Below are 19,207 nucleotides of genomic sequence, written 5' to 3' on the forward strand. Positions count from 1 at the left end.
GTTTTGGATTAGGCCAACCGGCTAACTCAAACATATCAGGTCAGGTTGAACCGGCTTCGTAGCACAGGCCTCTGGAATGACATTATTGTGAGCCATAAACCAAGTGGATTATGGTATAAGATTTAAAAATACTTCTCAACTCAACAAAAGTGATCAACCTTTACTAGGGATGCATACCGGTATCCGGTATTACCGAAATACCGGTTACTGTTGGCTACGGTATACCGTACCGAAATCTCTCACCAGTGAAGAATGTTGATTTTAAAGATGAGATTTGTTTGTTTGTGCAATGCCGAGATCTCATGACCTTTATTCTATTATGTATTTGTTCTCTAGTCGAATCTCAGGTTTAACATTAATTATAACGGTGCTATAACGGTCTGTTTGCATCGACAAGGTGTGCTATTCACGCGGCACACCTGATGTGTTATAAAAGATATTCCATAATCTGTTTTCTTCATATTTGTTATGTATTTTTCATTGTTTGTTCAGTACTGAAAGGTCCAAGAAGTCCCACAATTGAATTTAATATTCATTTGACATGTTAACTATCGTAAAGCGCTTCATGGGAGTAATTGTGGGATGATACATTTTCACTGTAGGGCTGCAACAAACGACTAATTTGATAATCGATTAAGGAAACGATTAATCGACTATTACGCCTTGCACAATTTCTCAAACGCTCTTATTTAGCCATCAACTTTTAGATTTGGCTTGAGGTTGTTTTAGGCATGTGGAAACAATGAAGACAATAAAGATGAATACTTGATTCAAAAATACATGTATTATTAAATTAACTAAACACATTTTGAACAAAATTAACATTGCTTTATATTTAAAATAAATAATATTTCACATCAAAAGAAACAACAGTGTTTTAACTAATGGTATTAAATAATCTGAAGACAGAACTGTAAACAGAATAGCTGAAACTTTAACAAACTAAATACCTCAGTTTCCTCTAATCATTAACCCATGTTTGTATAACTGAGTTAGCTCCGTGTGTTGCTGCTAGCACACAGAACACCTGATGTGGAAACGTTGCTCGTGGACGGGGCTACAGAGCTGCTAGAAAGACAGTGGAACCCGGTGCATTCCTCCGTCTGGATGTGGAGCACTTTTGATAAATGTTTAGACAAACTGCTCGTGTTACCGCCCTCACATGCTGAACTCTTATTGCACTTTAGGCAACGAGCATTGTCCTCATCGAGACGGGTAAAGTTTAACCACACCTCGGAGCGCGTTCTCTCCGCCACCTCCTCCGTGTGTTGCTGCATGGAGTAGCCGTGTGTGTGTGTGTGTAAGCTGCCGCGCCCTCTCGCACACAGACGGGGGAGAGCGATCTCGTCTGATCGAAAATACATCATAGACGCAATTTTGTTGTCTTTTTGCACATTAGAAACGAGTTGGCGACACCAAGACTGCGATACAATGTCTGTGTAGCAATAATACATGACATATATTTTGTAAATGTCTCCAGTACCGATAAAAAGGCCAATAACGTTGGAGCTTAACGCAGTGTGCGAAAAAGTACACGTCCCACCGTCCGGGACGTGTACTTTACAATATCGGACAAGTAGATCTTTCAATTGACTTGTCCGGCAGACAAGTGACGTTTATTGACAAATTATTGATACATTCAGTTTACAAAAGGCAGAACTCATTCGCAAATTGTACGTGTCCGCCATTGTTCGTTTAGAAGTGTTAGTTTCGGTTCTGCTTGTAGATTCCTAAGGAAATGCACCTCGCCGTTTTCTGTACAGTCACGGCCCGTCTACACTACAGCGTCGAAAGCTCCAATCTGCCCATTCACTTTCAATGGGGTGACGTCACGTAGCCGCACTTTTTCGCCGAACTGAATTGTGGGTAGCAGAGCGGTCCGTCTCAGGCGTCTCCGGCGTCAGAAGTTGAACATTGTTCAACCGGAGTAGCCAGCGCCAGCCAATCAAATCCCGTTTCGGAAAATCTGACAGCTCAAGCCGTAGCCAATCAAACCGCGTCTAAGCTGGGAGAGATATCCCGCCGTTCATTTCTATATTTCAAAAAAAGTCGGAGGAGAAACTAACTATCGCCGTAGCGAATCACCCGGTTTTGTATGACCAGAGCCTCTTCACCTCCCGGGATACAAACCGGAGGAACCAGGCATGGAGGGAGGTGGCAGAGACAGTGGGGGAAACTGGTAGGTTTTCGCCTGTTTGGGGAGTTTATATATATATTGCTCCCATACAATCCCCGGGGGTTTTTGCTTTGTATGTCGGGGGCGGGAGATTCATGTGATTGGTTGTTGGTCGTGTTGCTTGAATAAAATCCCCAAGCTCCAGACACGCCCAGCTCCAAGCTATTTTTGAAGCTGTAGTGTGGACGCTCCGTTAGACGGGGGTGGGGCGGAGCGGAGCGGGAAGTGTAGCACAGTGGCAGGTTGGGAAGCAAAACTCGGTTCCGAGTAGGAACAAATAACAATTGTCCGGTCCCGGGATTAATAAGAGTTGAGAGGACAGGAGGCGAGGCCGAGCCCCGCGGACTGCAGCTCTCTCTATGCTCCGTATCAGCTGATCGCTGCACGGTGCAGCTCAGCGTCTCTCTCTCTCTCTCTCTCTTTCTACACACAGCAGATCCGCTGCCCGTTTAAACGCCTCATCTTTGTCAAACTTTCTTATGTTCTTTCTTTAACACGTAATGAAGGTTATTAAGCGTTTTAGCTCCTGTGTTGTTAATATTGATGCCATGTCCTTTATGAAGTGAAGCAGCCTCCCTGTCTGTGTCCTCGCGCTGTCCTCACATCCCCGGACCCCCGGACTCGGAGGAGCAGGGATGTCAGTATTGTTTATGAAGCAGGGTATAGAAAGTAAATTATTGAAATGAAAATACTATTTATTCACTTTTACAAACAGTGAGCAGCTGCAGCATGTGTGTTGCAGGACATGTGTAAGCGTGCAAGCGTCTTTGAGTTGTAGAAAAGCGCTAGGCCTCTAGGCTATACATCTAATGTGTCATTATTATTATTATTATTATTATTATTATTAGGTTATGTCCTATGTGTTGGACATGTGTGGTTGGACTCCGTCTCACAGGCAGGTTGCAGTGTAGCATCAGAGGACACTGGGCCAATTGTACATTCTCAAACTGCACCACTTAGAACTAACTAAACAATGCAGAGATTATTTTTATATAATTGTATTCAATAACCGTAAGAAATTAAACAGTATGAAGTGATTTGTAAATAGGAATACAGATTTGACCTAATGTTTTCATAAATATATTTTTCTCCCAGTTTGACTTATTTTTACCCTCTCAAAGAACCGGAATCGAGAACCGAAAATAACCGGAATCGAAAAGCAGAACCGGAATCGTTAAAATCCAAACGATACCCAACCCTATGTGTGATGCAGTAAAATCTTACAGCTCACTTACGTTAGCGGTGTCGTAAAAACCGTGGGAAAATGTCAAATACGATGACGAAGAAGAAGATTCCAGTGGCCCCAATTTTTGTCCATTCTGGACAAGTGGAAAATGTATTTGGACAAGTAAATTGCCAAACTCACTTGTCCATGGACAAGTACTCTCTAAAAACTTTTTCTCACACTGTTAACGGCGCGTAAAAACACACGTGATGACGTCACCAATGAATCAACGACTGAATTAGTTGGCAACTAATTTGGTAATCGATTAAGTCGATTAGTTGTTGCACCCCTAATTCAAAGTATCACGATATGTATCGGTATCGTTCAGTGGTATCTGTATGGTAAAAAAGTCAACGATATGCATCCCTAACCTTTACACTACGTCAAACTGAAAGCGATTTACATGCAAGCAAAGAAAACATGTTTGGGCTCTTTTCTAAATAAATGTGGTTATTTCTGTTTCTCTCTCAAAGATTTCCTCAAAAGAAAAACCTGAATTTCAGCTTCAGTCCAAGCATGTATTTCCCCTATTAAGTGTTTTAAACAAATACCACACACTGTAATAGACCAATCTATTAATAACAAATACATGGTGTGTGTGTGTGTGTGTGTGTGTTTCATAAAGACATCTCCTTTGTCTGAATAGCGATGTTCCCATCTCCTCCTCACCTTCCCCTGGCTTGCAGTCCCAGCCCAGCTCCAGGCCGATGGGGGTGAAGAGGTCTCTGATGAACTCCTGGATGTCCTCGTGGAAGTCGGTGTGCGACAGCAGCGAGGACAGAACGCCCAGGTTGCAGCTGAGGTCGCTCCACACCGTGTAGTTGGGCTCGTTCACAAACGCCTCCATCAGCGTCAGAACCTGCACCGTGCTGATCATCCCCGCACGAGACTGAAGACAAAACAACGCGGTTAGTAACAGTGCATGTGCAGATCTCTGGAGGCGCTGACAACGGATACATTTGAGATGAGAATGTTCCACTTATTAATGAGTCAGATTTTCACATGATCATAAACCTCTTGTGATTCTGACACATCACCAGTTAGAGGTCAGGCAGAGGTCAGGCAGAGGTCAGGCTGAGGTCAGCGTCACACATGCTTCCTGCAGTGGTGACACTAAACAGTCATTTTTAACATAGAGTGCTTCCTCAAGTGTGTGTGTGCCTCATCAGGGAGAGGAAGTGTGTGTGTGTGTGTGTGTGTGTGTGTGTGTGTGTGTGTGTGTGTGTGTGTCTCATCAGGGAGAGGAAGTGTGTGTGTGCGTGTGCGTGTGCATGTGTGTGAGTGAGTGTCTGTGCCTCATCAGGGAGAGGAAGTGTGTGTGTGTGTGTGTGTGTGTGTGTGTGTGTGTGTGTGTGTGTGTGTGTGTGCATGTGTGTGAGTGAGTGTCTGTGCCTCATCAGGGAGAGGAAGTATAGGTGTGTGTCTGTGAGTGTGTGTGTGCATGTGTGCGTGTGAGTGCCTCATCAGGGAGAGGAAGTGTGTGTGTGTGTGTGTGTGTGTGTGTGTGCGCGTGTGTGTGCATGTGTGTCTGAGTGAGAGTGTAAGAGTGTCTGTGAGTGAGAGTGTGTGTGCCTCATCAGGGAGAGGAAGTGTGTGTGTGTGTGTGTGTGTGTGTGTGTGTGTGTGTGTGTGTGTGTGTGTGTGTGTGTGCGTGTGTGTCCCTCTCACCAGGGAGAAGAGGTCGTTGTGTGTGTGTGTGCGCGTGGTGTGTGTCTCTCTCACCAGGGAGAAGAGGTCGTTGTGTGTGTGTGTGCATTGTGTGTGTGTGTGTGTGTGTGTGTGTGTGCGCGTTGTGTGTGTGCGTGTCTCTCTCACCAGGGAGAAGAGGTCGTTGTGTGTGTGTGTGCGTGTGTGTGTGTGTGTGCGTGCGTTGTGTGTGTGCGTGTCTCTCACCAGGGAGAAGAGGTCGTTCTGTGTGGTGTGTGTGTGTGTGTGTGTGTGTGTGTCTCTCACCAGGGAGAAGAGGTCGTTCTGTGTGGTGTGTGTGTGTGTGTGTGTGTCTCTCTCACCAGGGAGAAGAGGTCGTTCTGTGTGGTGTGTGTGTGTGTGTGTGTGTCCCTCACCAGGGAGAAGAGGTCGTTCTGCAGGCCCAGGCGGTCCACCGGCTGCAGGCTGAGGTCTCTGACTCCGGGCAGCAGCCTCTCCAGCATGGACGCGCTGTACTGGATCCGGTAGAAGCCCACGGTGCCGGGGTTTATCTGAGAGCAGGGACGCGACGGGTCAGACTGAGCGGAGGAGGGTTTATTCAAACTATATTAAATTTCACTTCTTAGCCCGAGTGCTCGCGTCCGGCTAGGCTTAAGGAAGTGAAACAGCTTCATCGCGTCATCAACGGATAACACGGGAGGTTTTGGTTAACTGTGGCAAACGTTCAGCACTCGTGAGAATTGGTTTCATTTGTTTTAACTTCTTCTTTATTAGTTATTTTCTCACATTCCCTTTACATCCAATAGTACTCCAGTTTAGATTAGTTTATTTAACAAGGGCTCACAACATGTTTAACACTTTAACACTGACTGGACCCTACACTCTGCCTTAAGTGGGTCAAAAAGGACCCGTATGAGAAGAAGATGTGTTTCTATGCCATTTGTCATTTTGGTTGAGAAAAAGCACTTTAATATTTAGTATTATATTTTGGTTCACACTAGAAATATTTTATATTAAATTTTTACACATAGTTTTGAACATATCGACGCAGATCTCCGCTATTCTGAGACCCTCACAGTACTCCAGTCCCTTTTCAAAACCCATCTCTTCTCCTCTTGTCTCTCCCCCCCCCCCCCCATCAATCCACGCCGGTTGATCAGGTTTGATAGTCCTATACCCCCCCCACCCTAACCTTCCCTTATATTGTAAAGCGATGTCGAGTCCTCGAAAAGCCCTATACAAATATAATGTATTATTATTATACTGCCAGGTTTCAGATCTTGCCGTGTAAAATAATCTTCCTGAGAGGTGTCACTTGTGATGTCGTCTGTGTGTCACAGTGAATGTATTCCTGACAGCAACAGGTGATAAGAATCAAAGGTTCCCAGAGGACCCCAGAGGAAATGCATGCGGGTCATTTTTGACCCACTTATGGAAGCTCGGGGTAGAAATACAAAAACTACAATTTCTTAAAATGTATAAAATGTCAATTTAAAATTTGAATGGCATGATATCAAATCTATCCGAAACATGTTTGAGGAATAGCTGGAATATGAAATGATAAAAAAAATTTGATTACAAAGATACTTCAAGAAAACCAGCTCACCGGGTCCAAAAAGACCCACTTATGCATCTCAGGGTTCAGGGCTCAAACTCTAAAAATATGAAAATCACAATTGTGACTTTTAACGTTTGGCAACAGCCACAGGGAGCCGTGAGCATCAAGGCGTTATTTATACATCAGCTGTTGAAATGCAGTCCATTCGTAAACCTCAACCCATCTCCAACCCACTCTCTATTAGTAAACAGAGTTAATCAACAACTGCTTTGGTACGAAGCCAGACATCGAACAGCGGGCCACATTTTACAAGTAGGTATCAACTTCCCTCAGCAGCTGTTCCCGAGGGGAATATAGTGAGACGGAGAGCCTGTGAATGCACTCCGAGCAGGCCGCCAACAAACACTCAAGAAGACGGAGCGGAGAGAAGGTTAAGACGCTCCCCTTGCTGCGCGTTGGGAACTTTTTCTTTGAGACTCACTAAACTGAACTACTATTAATTACAGCAGCATAATATTATCTTAATCCAGTTGTCATATCGATTATCACTCATACGATACGTGCTGCACAGGACGGGGATGGGAGCTGCTGTAGTTCATCAAGATGTGTCATGATACATAAAGCCAGTTCCAATCCACATCCAACTGGTTTAAGCTCGCACACTGGACTCAAATGACTATTACGAGAACAGCGGAGGCAATTTGCAAGTTAAACCCAAAGGAGACGGAACACGACAATTCCTGTTGTTTCCTCGTTTACACCGGAATGACCAGAATAAAGGATTATATACTATAACTGACGATACCGCCTCTCTGTCCCGACATCTAGGATGTAAAGTGCCTTTTGCCAAAATGACTGATGTACTTCTGCATTATGGAAGCCAGCATGCTGTTCTAGCCGCTTGACCAACATATCTTTGCGCAGGGGAAGTATGAGCAAGAGGGTGATAAGGCCAAATAACGCAGCCAGTGTTAGTAGACGGGGCGAGGAAGAGGACAGAAGTCTGAGAGAGTCCGATGACGGCTTCCTCACACTTTACAAACGGGAAGTCCAGCCTGTGATGAAAACAGACCGACTCCCTTACGACTCATTCAGCTCAAGACTCTGGAAACTGTTCAAAGTTTAACTTTATTTGAATGAAGTGAAATGTTTAGCCAGCTTAAAGGTTTACTTGACCTTTGATGCCAATGTGTCTGCCGCCTCGGGCAAAAGCTAAAATGGTGATGTCATGAATACTAAGGAGAAAAGCAACTGGAAAGTATTTAAAACAATTCCTCCTAACTTTCATTTTCACTAATTAGTGAGAGATCCATCAAACTGATAAACTTAAAATTAGTACAAACAATCGCTTTATGCCGAGTGTTGGATCAGGACTTGGTCGGCTCTGTGTTTTAATGTTTGTTAAGCACAGCAGTAACCCTAGGGGAGACACTGACCTTTACGTCTGCACCACCACACCAAGTCAAAGTCCTCGCCCGTGTCGACCTACCTGGTGATAAACTGATTCTGATTGAATGTCGGCATCAGGAGAGGACACTTGAATCGGTGAGTGAGTCCATGACTGCTGGGAACCTAAACACCCCGTGGAGGAACTGTGGCCCGCCCTCACCTTGATCCACTGCTCGGTGGGGACGCCGCTCAGAGTGATGGTGGTCTCGGCTCTGTCCAGCAGAACCTTCAGCTTGGAGCATGTCGGGTCCTCGCTGGTACAAATACTGACGGGGACCATCCAGCTGGGGCAATCCTCACCTGCCAACACCAGGCAAAGACACAACGGCAGAGCAGTCAGACACATTACCGTTATTGGTCATGAGACGGGGAGTTCAGGTGCAGCGGCACGACTCAAATATCTACAGACTGATGGAGAAAGAAGAGAGGAAATAAAAGGAGGTAGAAATAGAAGAAATACAAGAGCAAGTAAAGACAAAGATACAGAGTTGCAGAGAGAGATAGTGAAGTAGAAGAAATGGATCTGTTTATTGTGTCATTTAATACAAGATTATTACATGGCTTAGTTGAATACTCGATTCTGATTGGTCAATTCAGAACACGTGACACGTTGTTAATCCAGAACAGACAGACCGCTGTCAAGCACTTATTGACCGTCGTTAAGGACGCTCACATCTGCACAAAGAAGTCCGGTCGATTTAACTGTATACAGTTTGATTTTCAAACTGGGACAAGAGAGCAGCGGAGAAGTAACGGGCAGAAACCCTCCTTGTTACGCAGCGGTCCAGACAGACATCAGACGGCGACACGTATTCAGTTCCTTTGGCATCAGGGCAGGGATAGCTAGATACTTCCCAAGGTTTGACTTCATGAATTGTGCTACTTTTAAAGCAAGGAGCGATGTTTTCAAATCTGAAATCAAAAAGGTCCGCAAAAACGCTATGGAAGCGGTTCCTGCCGTTGCTAGGAGGATCAAGAAAGAGAAAGTAAAAGAGGGTAAAAGACGCAGCGCTGGACGTTAGATAAATCCCCAGACGAAGGCAGCGAGGACGTGAACACTAACGGGGACACGGTTACTCTGCAGAGTTTAGGGACTTGTTCGTGGATCAGAAACGGAACAGAGTTGGCCAGCGTTGCCGTCAAGTTGTTGTTGTCGCAGTTCCAGCCGTCGGTGGAGTTCTTTTCTCTTAGCGGAAGAAATGCGATCATTTTAAGTCAATAAAATCATTTCAATTAATATTGGGAGTCGAGTCGTTAGTTTAGTATCTGGCCGTGTGATGAGCGGGGTCGTGCGCAGCGACTTGGTCACTATGGGGAAAGAACACCCTTCAGGCTCATCAAGATCGCTCCGCTTGGCTCCTGGTCTGCCTGTCGGGTGCTCTTTGCCCCTTAGCGCCCGCCTCGCTGCACAGCATCCCTCACGTAACACCCTGACATAACAGCACCAGTCATAAAGAGGAGAGGGTGAAGTGTCGTCTAAACATGTTTAGTACCGGAGCCGATAGGGGTGTCACGGTTCACAGAAGTCACGGTTCACAGAAGTCACGGTTCGGTACGGGTTCGGTACAACAAGGAAAAGCAAAAAAAAAGTCCCAAATGCATTTTTTTTTTGTTGCTGTTATTTATTTGTAACAGTAGTGCAAGTTTTGGTATGAAAATAAGGAACTCTAACATTTGGAATCATTAACTGTATTACACAGTTAAAAACACACACACACACACACACACAATTTATAATGGCTGATGTCAAACTAAAAGGTTAAATAAGCTGAACAACTAAAAAGAATGTCTTGAAAATATTAAAATAAATAATAAGAAAGTGTTTCAATCACAATCAATAAAAGGCAATACAGAACTGTATAACATCTCCTGATGTCAAAATATAAAATAAATACAATGATAAATATAAAACAAAATAAAATCTGTCCCTTTAGGAGCAATGTCTAACATGTGTACTTAACTTGTGAGTGTGTGAGGCCATTATGCCTAAATAAAGGTGCTCAAGCTTTACTCTATTTTCAAGTTGTTCTTCAGAAAGATGAGTTAGTCTATGTTGTCAGTAGTGAGGGCAGATCTGTTGGCGGTAACTATGGTTACCTGCCGTCGAGGAAACCCTCTCGCTGAGGACTGAGACTGACTCGGATGTGACTGAGCATGTTTGACGTGTTACCACCAGCATAACGCACCGCTGTCGAAAACGCCGACACACCGTCCTCGTCCGATCCACAACTCGCACCCCATCATTGTTGTAGTCCACAGGGAACTAGGGGTGCAACAACTAATCGACTTAATCGATTAAAATCGATTACCAAATTAGTTGCCAACTAATTCAGTCGTCGATTCGTTGGTGACGTCATCAGGTGCGTTTACGCGCCGTTAAGCTACAACGTTATCGGTACTGGAGACATTTAAAAAATATATGTCATGTATTATTGATACAAAAACATTATATCGCAGTCTTAGTGTGGCCAGCTCGTTTCTAATATGCAAAAAGACAAACAAATGCGTCTATGATGTATTTTCGATCAGACGAGATCTCTCTCCCTGGTCTGTGTGGGAGGGGGCGGGGCCGTTTACACACACACGCGGCTGCTCCATGCAGCAACACACACACGGCTGCTGCATGCAGCGGAGCACTGCGGAGAGAACGCCGCTCCGAGGTGCGTTTAAACTTTACCCGTCTCGATGCTCGTTGCCAATAGTGCAATAAGAGTTTAGCATGTAAGGGCGGTAACACGATCAATTTATCTAAACATGTATCCAAAGTGCTCCACATCCAGACGGAGGAATGCACCGGGTTCCACTGTCTTTCTAGCAGCTCTGTAGCCCCGTCCACGAGGAACGTTTCCACCTGTTCTGCATGCTAGCAGCAACACACGGAGCTAACTCAGTTATACAAACATGGGGTAATGATTAGAGGAAACTGAGTTAGTTATTTTGTTAAAGTTTCAGCTATTCTGTTTACAGTTCTGTCATCACATTATTTATTATTTGCGAAAACACTGTTTCTTTTGATGTGAAATATTATTTATTTAATTTAAATGAAAAGCAAACAATTTGTTTAGTTAATTTAATAATATGTATTTTTTAATCAAGTATTCATCTTTATTGTCTTCATTGTTAGTTTCCACATGCCTAAAACAACCTCAAGCTAAATCTAAAAGTTGATGGCTAAATAAGAGCGTTTGAGAAATTGTGCAAGGCGTAATAGTCGATTAATCGTTTCATTAATCGACTCAAATTAGTCGTTTGTTGCAGCCCCACAGGGAACCCGACATGTTCCCACACACTGATTTAAAAGAAGCAGGTGGGTTCTAGCTCCTGTGTGTTGTGTGAACTCGCCGTAGCTAACTTTTCTTCTTCATGTATTGTGTTCGTTTCGTTGCGTTTTGTTCTTGTTCTTCATTTGTTATGTACGGGCGGCTGGCTTTTGGGCGCAACACCGCCCCCTGGATTATAAATAGTGTAATGCTGCCCTGAGTGACAGACTTTTTTCCCACTCGTAAAAAAAGGCGCATTCGCCGTGTGACTGCATGTGCCGAACCGTGACGTCCGAACCGTGACGTCCGAACCGTGACGTCCGAACCGCGACGTCCGAACCGCGACAATACGGGACGAATACGGATACCGTTACACCCCTAGTAGCCAAAGAATTTCAAATGTAACACCGTATCAAATAAATAATGATAGTTCTATATGTAATTGAAACAGAGTTCAACCCCGTGTCCGGTGTTTTAGGCAAATCATTCGAGTCTAAGAAACACTGTGTGGCGTCTGCGTACTCACCGCTGTGTGGTCCACTGGCACAGAACTTCTTCTGAGATAACTTCACAATGCGGTCGTCTCCTTGCTGCAAAGAAACGTCTCGGTTAGTTTGAGTAAAAAGAATAATCAAGAAATGCAAAAATAAATTAGAACAAGCCACCAGACAAATACTTAACCGCCCCTCTCCGATCAGCATGCCATGTGCTGCCCCTCCTGCCCCATGCACACCTTTATATTCACTTTTTGATTTACACATGCCATCTATTAAGCATCCGTCCGTCCCGTCACGTGAGAAGGATGCTTCCTATGTTCCTCTCCTTGAGGATTTAAGGCATTTCCCCCACACCAATTGTTGGGTTTCTTTGAGAGTTTTTCCTTCTTACTGCAGGGGTCAAAGGGCAGATGGCTACACACTGTAAAGCCCCTGAGACATACAGCATGTGTGATATCTGGCTTACCAACATTTCTTATATCAAATATGGTGAATTGTTTCTCTTTTGCCCATTTATATATCCAGTTGATTCCCTTTATTGTGCTCCAGGTTAACATAATGGATTTATCATTATATTTGTTTACAAGAGGCCGATAGGGTCGACAGCCCTTTGTTTGGACTGCAGTCAAAGGCTCGTCTCACTCCATGCCTCATACCTGGAGTCTCAAGGCAGGTTGGGGGATTGATTACTTCAACAGGGCTGTATAAATACAATGGTATTGGTTGATTGCTAGAACATTCTTTTGGTTTAGATTAGATTTAGATTCAACTTTGTCATTGAGCAAAGTACAGGTACAAGCCCATGAAATGCAGTTAGTATCCAACCAGAAATGCAAGATGTGCTATATATAAATAAAAACAAGGTGCATATTATAAGGCCTGTTTGGTGACTAGGAAAGAGGCCTTGTAGACAGATTACACACAGGCACAAAACAATCCAGCACCAGTCACTTTTACGCTGCTATGGACAATTTAGCACTCCCATTTGCACTCTGTACTACAGGGCTATTCTATTAGTTTGGAATGGGGCCGGTTGATGAAAATGATCCAAAGCAAGCGGCCGGGAAAAAGATGGCTTGAAATATGAGCAATCATATTAAGAGCTTCGGATACAGTAAATACTCCAACAGCATAGTGGAGTGCTTATATTGTGTTTAATTAAACAACATGGCCCCAAGGCCTTTCTAGATCTAACGCCCCTTTCACACCAACGCGTTCTCAGGGCCGGCTCGGAGCTAGAGCCTGAAAAGTACCGTTTTTTCCTCTTCACAGCGCGCCGCCTCTTAGCGCCGGAATCTGGTTCGTTTCCAGCTTCAACATTTTTTCGGTCTAGCAAGCAAGATTCAGGCGCTAAGAGGCGGCGCCGCTTACGTCTCTCTTACATGGGCGGGATCAACCGCCTGAAGACCGCAAAGAAGTCTTGAATTTCGCATGTGATGTTTGTAAAGTTCCAAGTAAAGTCGTCCCTTGTAAAGTCGTCCCATGCCTTCCATTTCGTTCCGTAAGAGGATAACCAAAGCGAACAGCGCTTCAATACAATCGGCCATTGTTGTCGATGTGAGGGATTTCCGTGCGGTTTGGCTTTTATGAAGCTGGCACGCAAACGATGAGGCAATGACGCAGCACCACCCCGGCTCTGTGCGGTGTGAACAGAGCGGGAGCAGAAAAGGGAAACCGGAGCTGAACCAGAAAAGCTCTGGTGTGAAAGCTGCATAAATGGCAAGTTCAGAACTCAGTCGGCCAACATGTGAAGCTGATTTAACCATCAACATCATTTCATTTGGGTGAAGCGATCTAATCATTCACGACAGCAGCTAGTAGGTGGGTTCGAAACCCGAGCCCGTCGAAGTTTTCAGGCAATGTCGCCTCTATCTCTCAATGTAACACCCTCTCTGGAATAAAGGCACGCCGGCCCACAAAAAGTAGATTACTTTTTAACATTATACTCAACGGGCCAGTAAATATCACCCGGGGCCGGATTTGGCCGCCAATTGAATTGCCCTGATGCACATCATCTTTTTTATATAGATCCCGCTTACTTGAAGTAAATAGTTATTTTGTAAATTATTGAGTGTTCTTGCATTTTAAATGTGAGTGTTTTTATACCTCGGGACTGAGGGAAACATTTCACATTTCGATCTTTCTGTGTGTACAAACATATATTTTAGATTGAGAATAAAGTTGACTTTGACTTATTGCCTCAAACCAGCAGTTCAGCCAGAGAACAAAGTGATGAATATTGAGAGCGTTTGCCCCAAGCGCCCATCTTTACCCATGGATGCACAATAAGAACGGATTACACGACTATATGATTACTTTCGTGACGTTTCGCTCTCAAAAGTTGGGCCATTTTGTCTTCATGCGCCAACGAGCAGCTCTCATAGGAATGAACGCGGCCCCGCCTCCCACGCTGTATCCACTTCTTATTATACATCCATGGTTTGCCCTGATGCAGTGACGCTCACCTGCTCCTCTTCCACTTCTATAATGGGGAAGCCCATCTGCTTGGTCCACGAGCTCATGACTTCAGCGATGGGTTTTCCACTGGCCTGTTCCAGACAGTCCCATAGGTCCTCTGTGGACAAACACGAGTCAAAGGGATGAGGACACTTGGAAATCGATTCACGCGGCAGTTTCAATTTGAGTTAATTCCTTACTTACCTGTGCAGGCATTTTTATGTTGGAACTTCAACAGGTAGGCGTTCATTCCTTTCCTAAAGTCCTGGAAAAGAGAGAGTAAGAGGTGAACCTCGATGAAGAGAATACCAGAGAGAATATCAAAGTGCTGGAGAACAAACCTCGTCTCCTGTGTAGTCGTGCAGCATGCGGATCACAGACGCTCCTTTGCTGTAGGAGATGGCGTCGAAGATTTCATCCACCTCCGACGGGTGGCCCACGTTCACCTGGAGCGCAACACATCAAACAAACAGAACTCAGATGCTAGTTCAACAACTATTTATAAGATATATTGATATGTTAATGTAATAATATCTCTATCACAGTCTTTGTCTCTTTCTGCTTTTACAATTGTAGGTCTGAGCCATCGGGTTTTATTTGCCATATAAAAAAACATCTTAAATATGAAAAACCATTCAGTGCGTTCACTCTGGACCCGATCGAGTTTGTGTAGTAGGAGATTGCAAACCTTTTTACAGTTGTATACCGTATTATATACTTTGTTATACAACCTCAATAAATAATACAAGTTCCAAAATAATCCATGTGTTCTATTTTGCAAACAATATAACATACAAAAAAAGTTAAAATTAGATGTATTGTGATGAAGTTATCATAAATCATTATCACTATTTCCAACGAGCAGGAGACAGACTATGAAGCGACTAATACCAAAGGCTACACTAGTCTTTAACTGTGACACACTCAGAAGGACACACTCGTGCTGAAGTCGTTTCAAGATGTTCAATAAATAAAATAATAAAAGCAATCTCGACAGCAGCACCTGACAATCCTCACAAACCAAGTCATAAAAAAGGCCATATATCCGAACAGGCTAACGCACCCAGGTGGCGCTGGCCGGAAGTGATACAAAACAAATATAAATGGACTATTCTTTTATTTGTATTCTACTCTATAGGTTGCATTGTTGGAGGGGCTCAGGTCAGAAGAATTTCATTGCCATCTCTACACTGTAGCTTACGATAATAAAACCGTTGAATCTTGAAATAATGAGAAACAAAATGGCAGACCCAGGCTTAGCCGCTGAGCACTTTGAAACAGCAGCAGCTTTTGTTAATAAGGTGAATCTGAAGGTCACCTCGATGGGGTGGCTGCTGTCCAGAGCGTCCAGGTCCAGGGCGCGGGTGTAGTCTGCGGAGACAAACTGGGTCCAGATGTCGTACTCTGGGAAGCAGTGGTCCACGCACAGATACTCGATCCAAGACGCAAAGCCCTCGTTGAGCCACAGATGGGTCCACCACTCCTGATGGAACACAGAAGAAGGCAGGGGGTCTTCAAAGACCTTCACAATAGTTCCCTTCCTAAAACATGATCTCATACATTACCAAGGTTTTTAACGTGAATTACATTGTCCCTATTTCACAACTATTACACGGCACAGTTTAGGCATGGGGATTTGACTGAATATATCGGGCATCGCCGATTGGCTGAGTACACCAGTTGTTTTTGTGCGTTTCTGTCATTTTATTTGGCAAGTTATTGGTTTGCATTTTACTGTAAACCGTTATAACTAGGGATGCTCCGATCGAGTGGGCGGGGCCTATGGGGATCTTCCATTTAAAGTGATGTGTAAAACGCAGTTAATGCTCATTCACTGGAGCTTCCACAAACAACAACCAACATAATTATTACATTCAAATGAAGTTCATTATTCAAGTTTACGTTCACTTTGGAGAATAACACGGGAGAGATGAACGGAAGCGCTCTCTTTTCTCTCTCTCTCTCTCTCTCTCCTGACAGCCAGTCAGTATCTCATGCAGCTCACTGATCCAGTAATGAGTGACCCGACAGTGAAGAATAAAATATATTTATAACTAGTTTAGTTCTAGAGGTAGATCAAATAGCTAAGTGTGTTAGGTCTAACTCTTGTGTGTGGATCCTTCACACGCGTTGCATTCCGCTATTTTACTGGCTTTTTCGGACACCTTCAAAATCTGCCAGACCGGTGAAGCCATCTAGGCGAGCTTGTTTTGCCGCACACAGAGAAAAGTGTCATGTATTTTACGTCATGTGATCGGCTCTCCTGAGCAGCCTTTACAGAGAGTGAGTATGACGAGGCGGCCGATCGGAGCGTCCCTAGTTATAAGAATATTCCTCTTTCTGATCATTTGAGAGTTTATTTATTAGACTAACGGGACAGAAAGAGCCTGCTTAATGAAGCTAACTACCCTTTTGAACAGCTTTACACAACATGTTAAAGTTACAAACACAAATTATAATAGTATATATTGACTTTTGAAAATAGGTCTTCAGTTTTTATATTTAAAAAATATAATACTGTACTATGACATAATGTAGCATGTCCCTGGTTTCTCTACTGAAAAGAACATTATAATCTTACATTTTTCAGCTAGTGCTTTTCATTAATTTAATTATACGTTTTGTTTTCATGCCAGTTCAATAATATACTTTTATGTCCAAAGCCTCTAAAAAGATGTACATGTGTAAGTGAGTCTTACCATGGTGACCAAGTTTCCGAACCACTGGTGAGCGAGCTCGTGTCCGACCACCAGCGCCACCCACTGCCTGGAGGACGAGCAGGAGTTCTTGGGGTCGATCAGCAGAGCCGTCTCCCTGGAAGAAATAAAACACACGAGAGAGTGGAGGTTAACGTGGAGACCGGCTGAAGGTCGACAAACACCCAGAGTGCACTTCAGCTGCTCCCATGGTTATTAAGAGAGGCAGGAGGCAGTAGATGCTAATCCCTTTCCATCTGAACACCTAACAGGTGGTGCAGCTAACCAGGAAGCAATTAAAAACCCATCAGAGCTGTCACCCAATAAGACACACGTGCACAAATAACTTATTTCCCTGCAAGACAGAACACAAACGGCTGCTTTCTCAATGAGACGCGGAGCTGCACGACTACAGATTAGAGTTGCATTAAAGCAAAAGTTCCTTGTTGTTTATTTGGATCATTTCCCCAGGATTCATGATAATCACGTAGGTCTATAGAGTGGTGCAGTGACGCGTCCTAAAACCCGGAAGTAAGATGCGCATGGTTCCTTCCGGTTCCTTCCACAAAAACTAAAGCAATCTCTCCATAGGATTTTGGAAAATAGCTGGAAATAGGGTCTTTGGTTGAAACACATTTAAGAGACGGATCACGTTTTGTTCAGTCGGATAATCTCCACATGTCTACCCTACTTTTAGAATTTTCGAATCGTAAATCTAAATCGATAGATTTACGATCGATAGATTTATGAAATTGCATTGCTTTTTCGTCGAGGGAACCGGAGGGAACCCATGCGCCAGAGTTCCCGGTCAACATGTCCGTTAAAGTTTAAATCTCCCGGACAGAATTAGAAAAGTGCCGGTCAAAGGTCTTCTTTGTTATTTATTGAGCTTTAAAACCAATTGATATGATTGGATATTAAACAAACTAATTATAGTAGATTAACTACATTATTCAAAAGTGAACAGTAACTTATAATAACACGGGAATAATAAACGGAGCACCCCCCCTCTCCTGACAGCCCATCAGTACCATGCAGCTCGCGGATCCAGCGTGACCCGAGAGTAAAACTAAACACATCTATAACTAGTTTGGGTGGTTTGAGAGGTAGTTAAAATAGCTACGTGCGATATTCTAACCTTATCTTGACTGACTACTGGAGCAAAGATTAAAGACTGTATTGACTCCCTTTATCTACAGATAACATGACTTTGTGTTGTCATACTGTAGTGCCATAGGCTAGTATTACATAATATTACTAATATTTGAATTACTGTTACTCAAGATTACGTTAAACAGAATCAACTTGATAGTTATTTTTCAATTCAACAACATTTTTGACAATGGCTTAATAAGCTAGGGCTAGGCACATGCAGTCCGTTTGATAAATCCATAGAAACACGTTACAAGGGAAGCTTTGGTTGCCGTGTCTTGAAGAGGAATGAAAGTGTACCTGTAGGTCACAAGGCCCCAGTTCTCCATGGCACCTGAGAGGGAGGAAGACGTACGCATTTTAGTTTCAACTTTTTTTGTGTGGAAATGATGAAAAATGACTGAATATTCAATTGACACTCACCAGCAGCAAAATCAGCAATAGCTATTAGATCGATTTTAGGCAGTGGATAAGGAACATTGAAGTATTCATTGTAGAAAGGTAAGGTCTTAGTAGCAACCTGCAAAAAACACACAAAGCCATGTTAAGAATAAGATGTCACAAGGACACAAAGGGATAGGCGGATTCAACAATCAGCATAGAATTAACCGTCAAATGCTGGCATACATTTCAGTTAACCGTCTATTTCTCTACACCTCTAATCATATTTGTATAATTCTTAGAGCAAAGGTGAAACCAGCAAGCTCCGCTGTCTTTCTAAAAAAGGGATGGACAAAGTTCTCACCTCCAGCGCAAACTTCCCTTGTTCTGACTTCCCGACAGGCGTGTAGACGCGTACCGTGATGCCGTCCGATGACTGGGCCTCCACAAAATCATATTCACCGATGACAAAAGCTACAAGGTACGTGGACATGATGGGCGTGGTGGCAAACTTCACCTCCACCAGGTTCTCGTCCTCTGGATATGGATTTCGCTCAGTGACATTCTGCAAAAGGGAGAGAATAGATTCAAAGGTCTTAATGTCACAAGCTAACGTGTGGAAATGGCAATGAAAATCCTATGACGCGATCTCCTCAAACGATGCGACAAATAATAAAAAAACTAAATACAAATAAGAAATGGCATGGAA

At 43.7% G+C, this 19,207-nt stretch overlaps 1 protein-coding gene across 1 annotated transcript in view; it reads right to left on the reverse strand.

Annotated features, from left to right (window-relative positions):
* npepps (aminopeptidase puromycin sensitive) overlaps window positions 1–19,207 on the reverse strand; it is a 50,207-nt gene that overhangs the window by 16,673 nt on the left and 14,327 nt on the right. The window contains exons 6-17 of the mRNA XM_034088970.2: window positions 18,863–19,063; window positions 18,541–18,637; window positions 18,418–18,451; window positions 16,969–17,083; window positions 15,588–15,752; window positions 14,611–14,715; window positions 14,474–14,534; window positions 14,278–14,387; window positions 11,842–11,905; window positions 8,216–8,355; window positions 5,465–5,599; window positions 4,071–4,290 (exon numbers count right to left, since the gene is read on the reverse strand). Coding sequence (XP_033944861.1) covers window positions 4,071–4,290; window positions 5,465–5,599; window positions 8,216–8,355; window positions 11,842–11,905; window positions 14,278–14,387; window positions 14,474–14,534; window positions 14,611–14,715; window positions 15,588–15,752; window positions 16,969–17,083; window positions 18,418–18,451; window positions 18,541–18,637; window positions 18,863–19,063 — 1,447 coding nt within the window. The remainder of the gene's footprint in view (window positions 1–4,070; window positions 4,291–5,464; window positions 5,600–8,215; window positions 8,356–11,841; window positions 11,906–14,277; window positions 14,388–14,473; window positions 14,535–14,610; window positions 14,716–15,587; window positions 15,753–16,968; window positions 17,084–18,417; window positions 18,452–18,540; window positions 18,638–18,862; window positions 19,064–19,207) is intronic.

The sequence above is a fragment of the Pseudochaenichthys georgianus genome, chromosome 1 (assembly GCF_902827115.2).
Source record: "Pseudochaenichthys georgianus chromosome 1, fPseGeo1.2, whole genome shotgun sequence".
In the NCBI taxonomy this organism is placed as follows: domain Eukaryota; kingdom Metazoa; phylum Chordata; class Actinopteri; order Perciformes; family Channichthyidae; genus Pseudochaenichthys; species Pseudochaenichthys georgianus.